The sequence below is a fragment of the Palaemon carinicauda genome, chromosome 19 (genome assembly GCF_036898095.1).
Source record: "Palaemon carinicauda isolate YSFRI2023 chromosome 19, ASM3689809v2, whole genome shotgun sequence".
Classification (NCBI taxonomy): domain Eukaryota; kingdom Metazoa; phylum Arthropoda; class Malacostraca; order Decapoda; family Palaemonidae; genus Palaemon; species Palaemon carinicauda.
The window spans coordinates 110,976,438-110,995,298 of NC_090743.1; the positions used below are offsets into that span (position 1 = coordinate 110,976,438).

Sequence of the window (18,861 nt, forward strand, 5' to 3'; positions counted from 1 at the left end):
GTAATAAGAAAGAGAATGTGATTTTTCTTATTACTTGCCTAATCGTTTTTCTTTATGGGAAAAATGTTCTTTATTATGATCTCATATACCATAATATGAAGTTATTGTATCATTTTACATAATATTGTGCTTTACCACATAGTAATATTTTCTAAGTTCGAGATGGCCTTGGTTCAGCCCGTGTAGTTCTGCCCGAAAGATAGAGTCCATGTCGTTCCAGGTTATGAAGTGTTTGTTTTTATTATTATTGCTGTACCACCCTTCTATCTTCTTACCTCTCGGTTAAGTTTGTAGTTGGTTGGGAGACTTCCTATGCAGTTGCATTTAATACTGCTGTAATAATTATCCTGAAATGTTACGTAGGGTCAGGACCCACTTAGAACAGGTCTGCCAGACAGAATCAGCGGTAATCCCCCGTGACATCATACGATATATACGATGACTGGGAGCCAGAGATGAGTCATGTCCTTCCTCATTATCAGCACAATATTTAATCATGTTTATTCTAGTAAATTTGTTACATAGTATCATATATCATCCGTAATTTTTTTTTTGCAAGTTACAGCGAAAGGGATCTTTTTCTTTATTATAAAAATAGCTTAGAAATATCAATTATTAGCGAGCGATGAGAGGATTAGCATTCTCATTTTCAAACACTATTCAGTGATGATAGATTTATTGAATTTGTTGTATATCATCATATATCATCCGTCATTTTCTAGAAAATTACAAGGAAAGGGATAAAATGTGTTTTCATTACATGAAAGCTTTTAAATACCAATTAATTGAATAATCACCTATTTTGGTAAAACTTCGAGAAAGCAAAATTATTACATTTAGATAAGATAACTTATAAAAGAATATTAATGCTTACCCATAATATAAACTAAAAAACATGATACTAATGAGGCAGATTTTTTAATGCAAGTTCTCTTTGTCTTGTTCTACTGACATCTTTATCAATCTTTGAGTTTCTACCCGACTGTCTTATCGAAGAAGGATGTCTCGGATTCATGCGTATTAATAGATGCGAGCAATCGTACCTATATCAAGGCATTAATCATTGGAATACTCTGCCCGCTTAGCTACAGGCATTGCTGAGCGTTCGATCTTTTAAGAAATCGTATACAAATCTCTTTGTTATTTGGGTACTAAAGCTGTGTTAATAACCATAATGTAAATATCAGTTTCAATGTTTATGATGTTCTGTTTGTAAAAATAATTCTTTCACTAAATCTTTCCTTAATATCTACAATTTTCAATGCATATACCATTAATTTCATATACCACTTTATTATTATTATTATTATTATTATTATTATTATTATTATTATTATTATTATTATTATCAGATCTGAAGTGTAGCTGACACACCTGCAAACTGTTTAAATGCAATAATAAAGTGTGCATAACACAATTTCAGAGAGAGAGAGAGAGAGAGAGAGAGAGAGAGAGAGAGAGAGAGAGAGAGAGAGAGAGAGAGAGAGAGCAGCAACCTAAGAATGAGGAAGAAAGAAATAAAAGAGAATGAAGTAGTAAATAGCGAGGGAAAATTTGTGAGGTATGAATACATAGGTAATTTTGTAAATAGTTTGGTAATCTTTTCAGCATTTTACAAGAGGCTGATATTGTGTGACCAATATCACATAAACAATATAATGCAATTATAATTATTACAACAATAAATATAGTACTTCCCTTACTATAATAGGAAAATATTGGGCTCTCTTGATCTCGTGCAATCACCTGGCTTTTTCTTCATCATTTTGAAAGGAAAACACATTCACTTTAGGTCCATTTCGGTAATTCCCATTGTAGTTTGGTAAACAGCACATAAAAGGCCTGTATTCCAAAACATTAAATTTTTTTCCTGGAATAACAGTAGAAAACTGTGAAGAAATACAGCGCGACCCCTTTATTACCAGCCTATAGCAGCCGTATGAAAGCACTACTCGTGTCACGTGGGGCCTTTCTTAACCCCCAAAATGAGCTGGCCTTCACTCGAGACGGCCTCGGCCGACCTAATTCAGGTCCGTCTTGGGTCGCGGGGGTGGAGATTAAAAATTTAGAAATCGCGCGGCCAACAAAAACAGGCCTACAAGCGCACGGATACGAAAGGTTAGCTCTGGTGGGCTGTTTGAATCTGGTTTAATCCTCCTAAACATCTTAACTAGATGTCTTACATATAATTTATATATATAGCGTGTATATATATTCATATATATATATATATATATATATATATATATATATATATATATATATATATATATATCTATCTATACATACATACATAAATGCACGTATAAACAACACACACACACACACACATATATATATATATATATATATATATATACATATATATATATATATATATATATATATATATATATATATATATATATATAGATAGATAGATAGATATAGATAGATATATACACACACTATCGATCTATATATCTCTATATATAAGCTATATATATATATATATATATATATATATATATATATATATACATACATATATGTGTGTGTGTGTGTTGTGTACATACGTATATATATATATATATATATATATATATATATATATATATATATATATATATATAGATATATATATATATATAGATATATATATATGTATATATATGTATATATATATATATATATATATATATATATATATATATATATATATATATGTGTGTGTGTGTGTGTGTATGTGTGTGTGTGACAATAAATCCATATCCAATAGATTTTGTAGATTTGAGAACAAAGCCCTCAGAAGAATATTGAAATTTAATGGCAGGACAGGATTAGAAATGAAACTATAAAAGAGGAGTGCCACATGGGGATGAGATCATGGTGAGGCATAGATGGAGATGGTTTGGGGATGCTCTTTGCACTTCCAAAGAGAGATTATTTCACCAAACGTTCAGCTTTGCTCCACAAGGCACTAGAAGAGTTGGAAGACCCAGGCCTACATGACTGGGGACTATAAAGCGTGAAGTAGATGATGAATGGAGAATTGAATTAAAAGCTCAAGATAAGAGATTATTGGCGAAATCTAACCTGTGACGGTGCCGAGTAAGGGTGTGAACTCAAAGGAAGATTGGAAACGACTGAGTTATTTAATAAGGAACACTCTGCTTTATATACAAAACCTCAAGGCAACAGGACGTGACATGTTCGAGAGACAGACAATGATCAGAGCAAAACCGGAGACATGATCATTCAGGTTCTTTTTAGTGCGAGGGAGGAGCGAAGATACAAGCATAATATATACAAAAGGAATTATGTACAATTGTGTGAAACACGGTTGGTACATGGCTCACCCCCCTTAAAATGACATACTGTACATGTTAAATAGGGCGCCCTGATCTAGAGAGGCGAACTGTAGGCGGGTCATCTGGCAGAAGATAAGCAGGTTTTAGACGATCAATGGAGACCCAGTCTTCTTTGCCCCGAATGTTTAGGAGGAATGCTTTCGGACTGCGTCGGATCACAAGGAAAGGGCCCGTGTAAGGGGGCGTTAGTGGTGGCTTGCTGGTGTCGTTGCGCAGGAAGACATGCGTTGCAGAGTGCAAGTCCGTTGGTATATGATGCTTCGTTGGGGGCTTGTAAGTCTGGCGGCACGGAGTAAATTTTCCCACGACGTGACGTATGCGCTGGAGATCGTCGGAGGAGGTTGTAGAAGGAAAAAACTCGGCAGGGACGACCAACGGGTCGCCATACCCCATTTCGGCTGCCGAGACGTCGAGGGCGTCTTTAGGAGTGGTCCTTAGTCCAAGGAGGACCCAGGGAAGCTGAGTAAACCAGTTGCAATCCTTGCAGCGGGACATCAAAGCTGCTTTGAGGGTGCGATGAAAACGTTCATCCATTCCATTGGCAGCGGGGTTGTAGGCCGTTGTCTGATGTAGGGTGATGCCCAGGAGATTCGCTAATGACGTCCACAATTGAGAGGTGAAAGTGGTTCCCCTGTCAGAAGTAATATGCTCAGGGATACCGAATCTTGAAATCCATCCAGAGAGTAAGGCAGATGTACATGAGGCGGACGTTGCAGTTTCCATGGGAATGGCTTCAGGCCAACGAGTGGAGCGGTCGATGACGGTAAACAGGTAACGATGTCCTTGTGATGTGGGTAGGGGGCCTACAACGTCGACGTGAATGTGTGCGAAACGACGCTGAGGTTGAGGAAAGGTGCCCACTCCTGAATCCGTGTGTCGATGTACTTTGGAAGTTTGGCAAGAAGTACAGGCACGGACCCAATCCTTAGCATCCTTAGAAATGCCGTGCCAAATGAACTTTGCCTTCAGCAGCTGTGCAGTAGAACGGCACGAGGGATGTGAAAGGCCGTGGATGAAATCAAACACCTGTCGGCGCATGGGAGCAGGAATCCAAGGTCGCGGTCTACCAGTACTGACGTCACAGAGGAGGGTGGTGTTGGATTCTTCGAGGGGAAAATCCTCCCAACGGAGGGACGTGCAGGATGTCCTACAAGCTTGATACTCTGGATCCTGTCGTTGGGCTTCAGCCAGGGCGTTGTAATCCAATCCCAGTTGAACGGCAGCCAACATGTTTCTTGACAGGGCATCGGCAACGGGATTCATTTTCCCAGGGACGTATTGGAGGGTGCAATTGTATTCAGCCACGGCGGAGAGATGTCGGCGTTGACGGGTGGACCAGGCGTCAGACTGTCGAGTGAAGGCGTGCACCAGAGGCATGTGGTCTGTGCGAATGACGAAGGGCGTACCTTCTAAGAAATGGCGAAAGTGACGGACAGCCAAGTGCACCGCCAGCAATTCTCGATCGAAGGTAGAATAACCCGATTCTGCCTTGGACAGTTTTCTGCTGAAGAAGGCCAATGGGCGGGGCGAGCCTTTGACCACCTGCTCGAGTACTGCACCAATAGCGACGTCGCTGGCATCGGTGGAGAGGAGAGGGGCGTGTGGGATAGGAAAAGTGAGAGCCGCAGCAGTTGATAGGGCCTTCTTTGCATTGCAGAAGGCTGCTTCTTGAAGGGGACCCCACTTCAAGTCCTTTGGCTTGCCCTTGAGGGAGGCGTAGAGGGGAGCAAGAGTGGCGGCAATGGCTGGCAGAAAACGGTGATAATAGTTGATCATGCCCAAGAATTCCTGCAGAGCTTTGACGGTCGAGGGCGTGGGGAAATTCTGAACGGCTGCTACCTTCTCAGGGAGGGGATGGACTCCTTCAGGAGTGATACGGTGCCCTAAGAACGACACTTCGTTGGCGCCAAAGGTACACTTGTCATACCGGACTACAAGGCCGTTTTGTTGCAGGCGGTCGAGCACGATGCGCAGGTGACGGAGGTGTTCCTCTTTTGAGGAGGAGAACACAAGTATGTCGTCCACATAACATAGGCTACACATAAAGGGAGGTCCCCTAAGATGCCATCCATGAGACGTTGAAACGTTGCCCCAGCATTACGAAGGCCAAAACAAGAGTAATTGAAGGTGTATGTGCCAAACGGAGTGGTGATGGCGGTCTTGGGGATGTCTTCTGGGTTCATAGGCACCTGATAATACCCCTTCAGGAGGTCGAGCGTAGAGAAAACCTTCGCTTTGTGCAGGTAGGAGGTTACATCGGCAATGTTTGGGAGGGGGTAGTGATCCAGTTCTGTTTGCATGTTCAGGCACCTGTAATCCCCGCACGGACGGAGGGAGCCGTCTTTCTTCAGAACGATGTGTAAGGGCGACGACCATGGGCTGGAGGCCTTTTGGCAAAGGCCCATTTTCTCCATTTCGGCGAACGTCTGTTTGGCGGCTGCCAATCGTTCCGGTGCCAGACGTCTGAATTTTGCGAAGACTGGGGGTCCCGTCGTCTTGATATGGTGATAAATACCGTGCTTGGCAGGAACCGTGGGCGTTTGGCGAAGTTCTGGACGGAAAACTTCCGGGTACGAAGTGAGGAGGTGGGCGTAGGCATCCGTGGGTGCGCTGATGTGGAGAGCGAGGTTAGAGGGGGCGGGTTGAAGAGGTGTCGACAAGTACGAGTCTGCGTTGACCAATCGTCGGTGGGCGACATCGACCAGAAGGTGGAAATGAGAGAGGAAATCCGCACCGAGGATTGGCATTGTGACGTCAGCAACGAGAAATTCCAATTGAATTTACCGTTTCCGAACGATAATGTGAGGTTCTCGTAACCGTAGGTGGGTATCGCAGATCCGTTGGCAGCTACCAAGCGGACGTCGGCAGATGTAGACAGACTACGTCGTGTCCTGAAGAGTTCCCTTGGCAAAAGAGAACGACAAGCACCCGTGTCTACCAAAAATCGCACGCCCGTTCCTACATCCTGTAAAAAGAAAAGATTAGAAACATGGGAGGCCACCGCCACAAGCGATGGCCTACTTACACGTTTTTTGGCCACTGACAATCATTGGCACAGTTCTTCGCGGTTGCCCCGAATCTGAAGTGGTAGTAGCAAAACTGCGGCGGATGGGAGGTAGTAAGTGGCTGTAGAAGTCGTTCGTTGGGGCGCGAGCGATTGGTGGGTGGTGGGCGGCTTTGTCGCCGCTTCGGCACGTCACGGGGTAGGCGTGAATGTCCTTCGGCATTCATGTCAGCTTCGGTTGACGTTGAATAGGCATCCTCGTCGTCAGGGGTGGAGGCGTTGATGGAGGTCTTGAAGTGGCTGTCCATAAGGGCGTCGGCTTTGGTCATCAAGTCCTTTATGGGTAAACTATCGACATCGGGTATGGCAGCGCGCACAGGTTCAGGTAAACGGCGTATCCAAAGGGCACGGAGTAGGTTCACCTCACGAGGAGAGCCGTCTGCGGCAGGTTGAAGGCGAGCGATACTGGTCATTTCCCTGAGGGCAAGCGAAGCCCTTTGGTCCCCAACGGTTGTTGCGAGAGCTGAAAAAGCTTTGCTATACAGGCGGCTGGCGACGGCGAGTACTGCTGCAGAAGGTATGATTTGAAGGCGTCATACGCTATTGGGGTGTCTCCTTGTTCGCAAAGCCAGTCGGATATTTCTGGGAAGGTGTCCTCGGGTATCGCCGCGAGAACATAATCCGCTTTGGTGGTTGAGCGAGTCACGCCCCTGATACGAAAGTGGACTTCAGCGCGTTGAAACCAAGCGAACGCTTCTCTGCTGGCGAACGGTGAAAGTTTCAATGGTGCGGCCGCACCGCCAACTGCAGTAGAGTCTGTCTCCATCATAGTACAACGATGGAGGGGCGAGGGAGGTGGGGGTGGAAGGCAGTGGGAGCGAGTCGACTTCCGGGGTCACCAATGTGACGGTGCCGAGTAAGGGTGTGAACTCAAAGGCAGATTGGAAACGACTGAGTTATTTATTAAGGAACACTCTGCTTTATATACAAAACCTCAAGGCAACAGGACGTGACATGTTCGAGAGACAGACAATGATACAGAGCAAAACCGGAGACATGATCATTCAGGTTCTTTTTAGTGCGAGGGAGGAGCGAAGATACAAGCATAATATATACAAAAGGAATTATGTACAATTGTGTGAAACACGGTTGGTACAAACCTAAGCCCTGTGCGTCAATAGGCGTAGGAGGATATGATGATGATGATTAATTTTTCAACACTTGCGTCACACAAAATGATTTACTTTCCTTTTAGTTTTCATAATGTAGAGATGATAAAATTTTAAATATTTGATACAATTTATGACTTGGTTCCTCATTATAATTCTCTCTCTCTCTCTCTCTCTCTCTCTCTCTCTCTCTCTCTCTCTCTCTCTCTCTCTCTCTCTCTCTCTCTCTCTCTCTCTCTTGAATTGAGAAGATTCACCACTTAACGTGGCAATTTTTTTTTACATACAAAATAGCAAATATAAGGAACAGACTTCCAGTGGAGGTAGTGTATAGTTATCAGAGTAAACAGATTCGAGAATAAGTTAGGCAAGATCATAAAAACTTTTTAAACGTTTAAACTAATTCGCTTTATTGAAGACCAAACGGAGTCTCCGAGGATTGACTGAAAAGTCTTTGAGAAACGTCATCTCCTATCGATGCAAAGGGCCTCAGATTTCGCCAACTGTCTCTATCTTGAGCCAGATAATTCATAATCAATCAATCAATCAATGTTGAACTTTTATTTCAATACCTCTCCATTCATCATCTACTTTGCGCTTCATAGTCCTCAGCCATGAAGACCTGGGATTTTCCACTCTTCTAGTGCCTTGTAGAACCCAGTTGAAAGTTTGGTGAACTAATCTCTCAAGGAGAGTGCGAAGAGCATGTCCAAACCATCTCCATCTACCACTCACCTTGATCTCATCCACATATGGGACCTGAATAATCTCTGATTATTATTATTATTGGTAAGCTACATCCATAGTTGTAGGGGCTCCAATAGGAAAAATAGTTCAGTGAGGAAAGGAAACAAGGAAAAATAAAAAATTTTAAGAGGAGTAACAACATTAAAATAAATCTCCTATATAAACTATAAACACTTTAACAAAACATGAGGAAGAGAAATAAGATAGAATATTGTGCTCGAGTGTACCCTCAAGCAAGAGAACTCTAACCCAACACAGTGGAAGACGATGTTACACAGGCTGCGACACTACCCATGACTAGAGAACAATTGTTTGGTTTCGGAGTGTCCTTCTCCTAGAAGAGCTGCTTACCGTAGCTAAAGAGTCACTTCTGTCATTACCAAGAGTAAAGTGACCACTGAACAATTACAGTGCAGTAAGCCCTCAGGTGAAGAATTGTATGGTAATCTCTAGTGTTGTCAGGTGTATGAAGACAGAGGAGAATATGTAAAGGATAGGCTAGACTATTCGGTGTGTGTGTGTGTGTGTGTGTGTGTGTGTGTGTGTGTGTGTGTGTGTGTGTGTGTGTGTGTGTGTGTGTGTGTGTGTGTAGGCAAAGGGAAAATTAACCTATTCTTTACGGACTCTCTTCCGTTCTCATATACCTGACAACACTGAGATTACCAAACAATTCTTTTTCACCCATGGGGTCAACTACTACTTTCCTCTTGGTAAGGGTAGAAGAGACTCTTTAGCTATGGTAGGCATATCCTCCAAGAGGACACTTCAAAATCAAACCATTGTTCTCTAGTCTTCGGTAGCGCCGTAGCCTCTGCACCATGGTCTTCCACTGTCTTGGGTTAGAGTTCTCTTGCTTGAGGATACACTCGGGCACAGTATTCAATCTAATTTCCCTTCCTCTAGTTTTGTTCAAGTTTTTATAGTTTATATAGGAAATATTTATTGCCATGTTGTTAATATTCTTAATATATTTTGTTTTTCCTTTTTTACTTTCCTCGCTGGGCTATTTTCCCTGTTGGAGCCCCTGGGTTTATAGCACCCTGTCTTTCTAACTAGGGGTGTAGCTTAGCAAGTAATAATATTAATGATTCCTCCCATGGTTCACTAAACAGAACGAAGTCATCTGCAAATCTTAAATTGTTAAGGTATTCCATATTCATGTCACTTCAATTCTCCTGTCTAAATTCTTTCTTCTAGGCACACTCGGTGTGATTTAGGAGAGATGAAGTCTCCCTGTCTAACTTCTTTGTTAATTGGAATTTTCTCACTATCTATAAGTAGCTATATGGTTGGTGTACTACCCATATAGATATCTTCAAGTGTTCTAAGATAAGATTCACTATCCATTGCCTTTGACAGTCTTTCATTACTGCTGAAGTTTTGACAGAATCAAAAGCTTTCTCTGTTTACAATATGAAATACATAGTGGTTTGTTATATCCTGTTGATTTTCCATTTATATATATATATATATATATATATATATATATATATATATATATATATATATATATATATATATATATATATATATATATATACATATGTATGTATATATATATATAATGTGTATGTATATATGGTCCTGTCTAAACGAAATTTTAAAAAAGCACTCAAAGTCTGCAAGAAGACGGTAAATAAAACAACAAAGAAAAAAAATAGCTAGAGATATGAGCAGGAGAAATCCTTGGAAAACAATAAACAAAATAAGAAAGAAAACTACCAAACTACCGGTTAGTATTGATGGAATAAGGGGAGAGTCAAACATAGCAGAAGGTTGGAAGAATCATTATAGTCATCCAAAAATGCCTTTATCGATGGAAAATGAAGATGAAGAAAGCACCATGCCAATTGTTTCCGTTAAAGACGTTCAAGATGCTTTAAAATCCCTTTCGTTAAATAGTGCCCCGGGCCTGGATGGAATCACAGGGAATCATTTAAGATATGCCCATCCAACTCTGTATGTGCATCTGTCACTTTTGTTCACTTGTTTGTGCAGACATCACTTCGTATCAAAAAATCTGACTGAAATAAAAATTCTGAATTCAACTAAGGATTACCATAAGTCTCTCCCTGATAAGAATAACTATCGTCCAATAGCCCTTGCCTATATTATTTCTAAGCTATTTGAATGCATCATCCTACAAAGATGCAAAGACTTGTTAACAACTTCCGATAATCAATTTGCTTATAAAACTAAACACAGCACTGATATGGCCCTTTTTCTTTTTAAACAAACATGCCAGTTTTATAGGTAAAAAAAACACTCCAGTTTTTGTATGCACAATGGATATGTCCAAGACTTTCGATAAAGTGTGTCATGAAAGATTATTTCAAATTTTAAAGAGAAGACATGTGCCTTTTTACATTGTAGCACTGCTACAGTACTGGTACAAAACTCAGGACTTTAGAGTAATGTGGGGCAATAGTCTTTCATTTCCCTTTAAACCCAGTTGTGGTATTAGACAGGGTAGTGTTCTATCAGCACTTCTGTTTGCCGTATATGTGGATGATTTAAGTACAAAGGTCCTCAGCAGGGAAGGTGGTTGCACAGTGGGAGAGGTTAAGGTGAATCATATCTTTTATGCAGAAGATATAATACTTTTAGCCCCATCTTTAAAAGCGTTGCAAATACTCATAGATAAAAGTATGGAATATTTGAAATACCATTATCTTGAAGCCAATCCTGACAAGACCAAATTTCTTGTTATAAAGCCCAGGAATTTTATGTCATTCAGTGAACCGTCACTCTATATTAATGACGTCAGGTTGGAAGTCGTTAAGTCATGTAAATATCTTGGCATGAATATTAATGACAATCTAAAGGACGATGACCATATTGCATCACTCTATCGAGGGCAATGCTTGCGAGGCAATATGTTGCTAAGGAACTTTCATATGTGCAATGATGAGGCAAAAGTGCATTTGTTCAGATCTTTTTGTACTTCCCTGTATTGTATGCCTCTGGCAATGAAATGTAAAAAGGAAACCCTACGAAAACTTAAGATATGTTACAATGACTCTTTTAGGTACCTGATGGGAATAGAAAGGTTTTCGAGAGTAAGTGGACACTTAGTTTCTTTAGGAATACCAACATTTGAGGAATTAGTGAGAAAATGCATTGTAAGCTTGTTTCAGAGAGCAAAGAGTTCAAAAAACCACTTAATTTGTGCAATTTTTAACAGTGATAGTTTTAAAAAATCATCAGTTTTTAGAGAGTGGTCTAAACACATTTTCTGTGTTTAGACCTTTTGTTTTATTCCTAATATATTTGTATATAACTATTAATTTTATTGTAATATTTTGTATATGGATCTACAGCTGAAATAAAGAATTTGAATTGAAAAAATTGAATTGAATATATACTCACATACACATGTGTGTATAATATATATACCAACACACAATCTGGTGTTTACTTATAAGTTACAGTTATGTGTCAAAGTAAGTGAACCATGGTATCATAAAATGCCAGTGATTAATAAGTTATAAACACTATAGTCCATTTCTTTTAGCGAGGCATATTCGCACCGACTCGCAGCAGTGCCTTTTTAGCTCGGAAAAGTTTCCTGATTGCTGATTGGTTAGAGTCATCTTGTCCAACCAATCAGCGATCAGGAAACTTTTCCGAGCTAAAAGGGCACCGCTGCGAGTCGGTGCAAATATGCCTCGCTAAAAGAAATGGACTATAGTCAAGTTTATCGAGGAATCAAGTTTATTGAGGAATTTAATTAACTTTTGATTTTTTTTCCAAGTCACACACCAAGTATTGCCAACATGGGACTGGGAATTGTAAGCAATGAAGCTGAACATCCAAATTCAATTAGGACCTCCAGCATCAGCACTGTTAGAGTTAATAGGGGACATATTAGCTCAGAAACACTACAGTCTCTTGAAGCTGATGAGTCTCCTGGAAGCAGCCCCAGAAATTTCTTACAGGAAGAAAGGTAAGTACATTTTGTCCTTCTAATTAATTAAATTCCTCCTGTGTCATGTGCTTATTCAATATCACAAAATGCTGTAACATGATATTGCTTGGTTGCAATTAACAAATGAGTATTAATTGAATTAAAAATTTCCCCTTAGTTGTTGTGGCCTCTTGGTAACGTCTGCCTGATGATTTCCAGACAGGGGTTCAAGTCCTGCTCAAACCCGTTAATTCCTTTAGTTCCTGCAACCTCACCATCCTACCATCCTTGTAAGCTAAGGATGGGGGTTTTGAGGGAGCTCTATAGGTCTACCTGCTGAGTCATCAGCAGCAATTGCCTGGCCCTCCCTGGTCCTTGCTTAGGAGGAGAGGGGGCTTGGGTGCTAATCATATGTATATATGGTCTGTCCCTAGGGCTTTGTCCTGCTTGCTAGGGCAATGTCACTGTCCCTTGCCACTGCCATTTATCAGGGGCCTTTAAAACCTTTTAAAGCACATGCTTTGGAAACCATATATAATGCAGATTACCTCCAATGTCACACTAATTAATTTTTCATGCTTTTATAGTGAAAAAATGGTAATACCACAGGAAATTCGGAAAGTCTTTGACGTTAAGTTCATAGGGATTTTTGTTCCCTATATCAATATTAAGATTTAAAAGATAATTAAATTTTTCAAGAAATTTTATCTTATTTAACTATGCAAACTTAATTCCTTTAAAAGGAATCTGATTCCAGCAAACTGGAGCTTGGCTGTTAAAATTCATAATGATGTGTTGGTAGTTACAGGCAAATAGCAGGGAAGATCCCCCCCCCCCCTTCCCCCTCACTGAGTAGTCACTTTGGCCTTCACCTGTCTTTGCTGGGTGTATGAGGTGGGAAGTATGACTTGAAGGACTTAAGTTTGTATAGTTAAGTAAAATGCAAATGACTTTAAACATTTGTGATTTGTTCCTATACAGATCAAAATCCTCGTCCTTTAATATGAGACTTATTCTTGGGTGGGAGGAAGTTTAAATGGCCAGACATTCTTACCCTCATTTTTAAATGATGTCACAACTACCATCTTAAACGAGATGCTTCTTGTCCTATGAGTGAATGAAGTATACAATACCACCTGCTGTGCTGCTACCACAGGTCCAAAAGAAAACGTATTGAGTGACGTGTGGGTAGATTCCCACAAATAGCTGGCTGCGAGGGTTGTCTAGCATTTGCAGACTCCAGACTGACAGGCTCTTTCTAAAGACTAACGTGGCACCTACTCAACTGACCTTGTAAGTTTGAGCCTGGGCCAGATCCTCCAGCTCACATGATGCCTGAATATGTTCTTAAGTGTCTCGAAGCCAGAATATGGTGCTTTTTGGAGATCATCCTACCAGAGCGGATGAAGAGATTCTGTAGTCATGGTGTAAATGGTTAAATCCAGTTCAAGTACCACCTCAGTGCCTTCATAGGACAAAGGATTAAATCATCCACTTAGCCAATTACTTCCCCAAGTGAGGAGATGGAGAAGGATTCCAATATTGTATAATTTACAGTAGGATTCAGAGTTTCTGCTACAAACTCTGGAACAAAGAAGAGTAAAACCTTTCTCTAACTCCCAGAATAACTAAGTAAATACAATACGCCGTAGAGTGATCCCACTCTCTTCATAGAACCCATGGCTAGTAAGAAGACTGTGTTGATAGTTAAGTCCTTGACAGATGTCTGCCTTGAAGGCTTAAAGGGGCCCCTTTTCAGGGACCTAAGGTCTCTGGTCACATTCTACACCAGGGCTTCAGTTTCTTCAGTGGGCAGGATTGCTCAAAGCTCTTTATGAGCTTTGTTAACTCCTTATATAAGGACAGGCTTATGCCTCTGTTTGAAGGCTTGGCTCAAGGCCAAGTGACAGCCTTTCACCACTGAAACTGGGACCAGTTTCTATGTAGAAATATAAGTAGTATGCAATTAGTTTAATGAAGGCTTTGCTAGAAGTACGCCATGGAACCAATCACAGAAGATGGCCCATTTTGCCTGGTGGACTGCCGTGGGAAAACTTGCAGACTTATCCAGACATCCGTGCTGTTCCTTGCAAACAGCCTTTCTATCTGAGGAGATGTAGGATACCCTCCACCCATGAAGTGGCAGGGATGTTACTGACCAGTCGTGCCTTTTCAGGTGGGCTGGCAGAGCTAATTGGGTCAAATAGGTAACTCAGAATCTCGGTCAGAAGCATTAGGAGGTTTGGGTACCATTTTTCCAAGAAACACTGTGTGCAAACAGGTGTGTTGGATGTTGGACACCAGCCTCCTAAAGGGAGTAGATCTTCTCTCCTCCCCCAGATTTGTTGCTGTTCACACACATCAAAAGAAGGGTGGGGGTCTCTGGTCCAAATCCGAAAGGTAGTGCCACAAAAACCTCCTGGAAATGAGGGCTGCCTACCTGGCCCTCAAGCACTTCTATCAGCTCCTTTCAGGGCACACTGTAGTTCTGATGAGTGATAACACTACAGTCATGTCCCACATAAACAAACAAGGAGGTACTTTTTCACCGCCCCTATGCCACCTAGCTGTCAAAATCCTCAGATGGACAGAAAAATAATCGGTAGCCTTGACAGCCAATTCATCGCGGGCAAGAAGAACGTGCTGGCGGACAATCTGAACAGGAGGACTCGGACAGATGGCTCCGAATGGTCCTTGAATTAAAAGATAGCTAACAAAGTTTTAACTTTGTGGGGTTTTCCGACAATCGACCTGTTCGAGTAAAGAGCTTCAGGTTTGTATATAGCTAGGAAAAATACAAATTGCTTCCAAATTTTTTATTTTAAGTGAACTACAAATTCTCGCAATCGAGTACCACCTAGAGCTAAAATGAACGAGGAGTAAATGTGTTGATGAACAAACTGCAGTAATGTACTACCAACGTTTACAAGTAACTTTCAATACTAGGAAATTGGTATACATGCATATCCATTCAAATCTATTTATGCATATTGCATTGGTTCAAGAGCAAAAATTTCCTGTGTATATTTTTTTATGGACAAGTACCAGCAAGACTAGCATGTGATACACAGAAATCAGTCACGCAGTATCTCTACGCCACCCACACAGTGTTCGCATGCTTTTTAGCTCATGGTTTCATAATAACTTGCACCACTCTACTCCCCCCCCCCCACCCTTTCCTCAGTTCCAAACTCTTCCACTATTTGATGAGTGCTAGTTGAAGAATCATGTCTCATGAATGAGTGCTTCTTTGGAATTGATTTTTGTAAAGTTTTAACCATGTGTTGATTCTTGAGTTGTTTCAGGATTTTCATTATAAGGACATCCTGAGCTGCGTTGCAAAGTTGACAGTATTTTAGCTATGACCCCAAGATGACTGAGAAAGATGGTAAAAAGAAAGAAGGTTTTACTTATATGGGTTGATGAGCAGTTAGAAGGTGATACAATTATCAAAAACATTATTTACAAAAATACAATGGTATTGGAGGTGCAAAAAATGCAGCATCAAGAAAATGTGAAAGCGAATTCAACAGAGGATGAGGAGGGACAGTAACAAACCTCAGACGTAAAAGTGAAAATAGGAAGCTGTTAAGAAGTTGGAAACCCTGCCAATATTGTAGAAACACATCACCCACATAAGGCTTACTTACCAACAATGCCACCCATTGAGATACTACCGCTAGAGAGTTATGGGGTCCTTTGACTGGTCACACAGTACTACATTGGATCCTTCTCTCTGGTTACAGTTCACTTTACCTTTGCCTACAAATACACCGAATAGTCTGGTCTATTCTTTACACATTCTCCTCTGTCCTCATACACCTGACAACACTAAGATTAACAAACAATTCTTTTTCACCTAAGGGGTTAACTACTGCACTAATTGTTCAGTGACTACTTTCCACTTGGTAAGGGTAGAAGAGACTCTTCAGCTATGGTAAGCAGTTCTTCTAGGAGAAGAGCACTCCAAAATCAAACCACTGTTCTCTAGTCTTCAATAGTGCCATAGCATCTGTACCATGGTCTTTCATTGTCCAGGGTTAGAGTTCTCTTGGTCGAGGGTACACCCTGGCACACTATTCTATCGAATTTATCTTCCTCTTTTGTTAAGATTTTTATAGTTTATATTGGAAATATTTATTTTAATGTTGTTACTGTTCTTGAAATATCTTATTTTTCCTTGTTTCCTTTCCTCACAGGGCTATTTTCCCTGTTAGGGCCCCTGGGCTTATAGCATCCTGTTTTTCCAACTAGTGTTGTGGCTTACCCAGTAATAATAATAATAATAATAATAATAATAATAATAATAATAATAATAATATTTCCATGACATTTTAAAGAAAAGGAAAAATTAGTCGTTCTCTAGATAGGTTCCTTGTCAAAACTGAACATGAGTACAAAATATACAGCCAAGTGTCCAAAAAAGCATAAATTAAGCAATTCCATTGGTGACAGCGAACATCATTCAAGATAGAGAATTTCTGATTGTTAAGGTTTTCATGGATTAAGATTCTCCCACCAAGTAATAACTCCCTCCTCTTACTTTTTCATCTCCCTCTAACCAGCCACAGTTCTCCTCTAAGGAAAAGTGCTTGTTAAGTTGTCACCTACTTCTATATTTAATTCTGAATATATTTGTATAAATTTCTGATGTTAGGGGATAGAAACTGTTCAATAATTAACTTTACAAACCTTTAAAATTGAGTGTTTATGAGTAATTATGAACATGAAGAATGCATCAAGTGCATTTCCTTTATTTCTAATGGAAAAATTTGTTTTAGTGTACAAGCATTTAAGTTTTCGAATGACATTATTGCAAGCAGAAAAGCAATTGATCTTATCTTTTGATAGTGGTAAAAGATTACTTATTCTGTGACCTTTTAATTTACCCTTGAAGCACCTTGGCTGATACAGAATACAGTGTCTATGGCCTCCCTGGCCAACTCTGACCAGAGTATTTATAAAGTTTTTGACCCCAGTGGGGTCCCATAAAGCTTTTCAACACAAGTTTTCCTTCTCTCCATAATACTGTGGTTGGTTCCCCCAAGCCATTAATCTGCTTAATGAGGCCCAACACCTTTAAAAAGGGCAATTCAGACTCAGGGTTCTCTGCCTCCGTAGGTACGGGGCCAGCTTCAGGAGATGCCACGTTGACCGTTGATCCTGTCTAATGACTCTTTATGCCTCGGCAGAAGGGGTTAGACATTTTGATCTCAGGAAGGTTGATAAGGTCTAGTAGTTTTCTTCTCAAGACCTAGTACTAAGCCTGGGTGTTACTTTGAAGGTTCTTCCTAGATGGGGCATATTATGACCAACTTTGCCCTATAAAGGGGCACACATTAGTTTAATCAAACTTGGGATAAATCGAGATCTTCAATATACTAAAAATAACCTTTGGCTTTTTCTCTAGCTTTTTCTTTCTTTTGAAATAATTTCAAAGGGTGTAATGAAGACAATGCTTTGTTCTTGCAATGAAAAAGAGTAAAAATACACTTAACACTTTTTAAAGCCAAATAAGTAAAGTTGAAAGTGAAAAAAACTTGAAATGAAGTAGGAGTAACCTTCTAATGGCATTAGAGAATATGTTTCCAGCTGTTAGCTGTTGTAATAGGATATGTGCAGCAAAGCAAGCACAAACCAAAACAATCCCTTTCACTGCCTATACAACCTTTACAGTGGCAATCATAGGCGAATCTTGAGATACTGGTGGCATCCATGTAAAAAAAACACAATCCAAAAACCCGACATTGGCCAGCACTGGTACACACAGTCCATTATAAAAAATGGGAATTCTGCTGCAGTTGGAATACACCAAATTCATAAAAGAATTCCAGCACCAATTGTCTCCATCCAACTGTCGCCACGCCAAGACCAGTAATCTGCTGGAAAGTCATTATTTGGTCGAGCTTACCCCACGCACTGGAATAAGTCATCGTTCGGCCAAGGTTACCCTCCAGAGACAAAACCTCAAAATTGGAAATGACCATTAGAAAAACAATAAAAGATAAATACAAACAATCAATTAAAAGCTTGGCTATTCCAGTAATTATCATAATTATGAGTTCGTAACACTCTCCCCCAAAAGTTTATATATCATATTTATAAAACATAATAAATCTACAGAATACACAATATCTTAAGGCTACTGTACAGCATGGGTTTCACATACGCTTGCACACTGTAACGGTATTTTCTTTTTTCTTGCATATCAATGATAATAAAGCCTGTTTAAAGCTTGCTTTTTTCATGCATTAGCTGGTTTGAATTTTTGTGACGCTCTTGCTTATAAATACTTATATATAAGCTTGTGTTTAATAAAGTTTAGTTGCATTCCTCTCACCTCTCTGTTATAACTTAACAGCCCACTTTTATAATTGGTAACCGCTGGAGGAGAAGCCCCCTCCCGTCTCCCCCTGACTGCTGTGCCCTACTGTTTGATGATGTCGCCTTCCGACCCTGACTCTTCTCTCCGCGCCATATCCATGAAACTACCACCCATTGCCAGTACAGAGGCATTCACTTGCTATCAGTGCGCCAAGGTTCTTTGTATCAAGGGCGTAACTCGCTCAAGCACCAAAGCAGACTATGTCCTCGCGGCGATCCCAGAGGACACTACTCACAAATCTCCGATTGGCTTTGCGAACAAGGATATACCCTAATAGTATATGACACCCTCCAAATTTA

General features: G+C 40.5%; 2 protein-coding genes across 7 annotated transcripts in view; one reads left to right on the forward strand and one right to left on the reverse strand.

Moving 5' to 3' along the window:
- ArgRS-m (arginyl-tRNA synthetase, mitochondrial) overlaps window positions 1-18,861 on the reverse strand; it is a 644,356-nt gene that overhangs the window by 415,428 nt on the left and 210,067 nt on the right. The gene's annotated exons all lie outside the window — the stretch shown is intronic.
- Window positions 12,029-18,861, forward strand: part of LOC137658734 (uncharacterized) — a 97,570-nt gene continuing 90,737 nt past the window's right edge. For all 6 annotated transcript variants that reach the window (XM_068393747.1, XM_068393748.1, XM_068393750.1 and 3 more), the window contains exon 1: window positions 12,029-12,216. In XM_068393747.1, coding sequence (XP_068249848.1) covers window positions 12,047-12,216 — 170 coding nt within the window. In that variant the 5' untranslated portion in view covers window positions 12,029-12,046. The remainder of the gene's footprint in view (window positions 12,217-18,861) is intronic.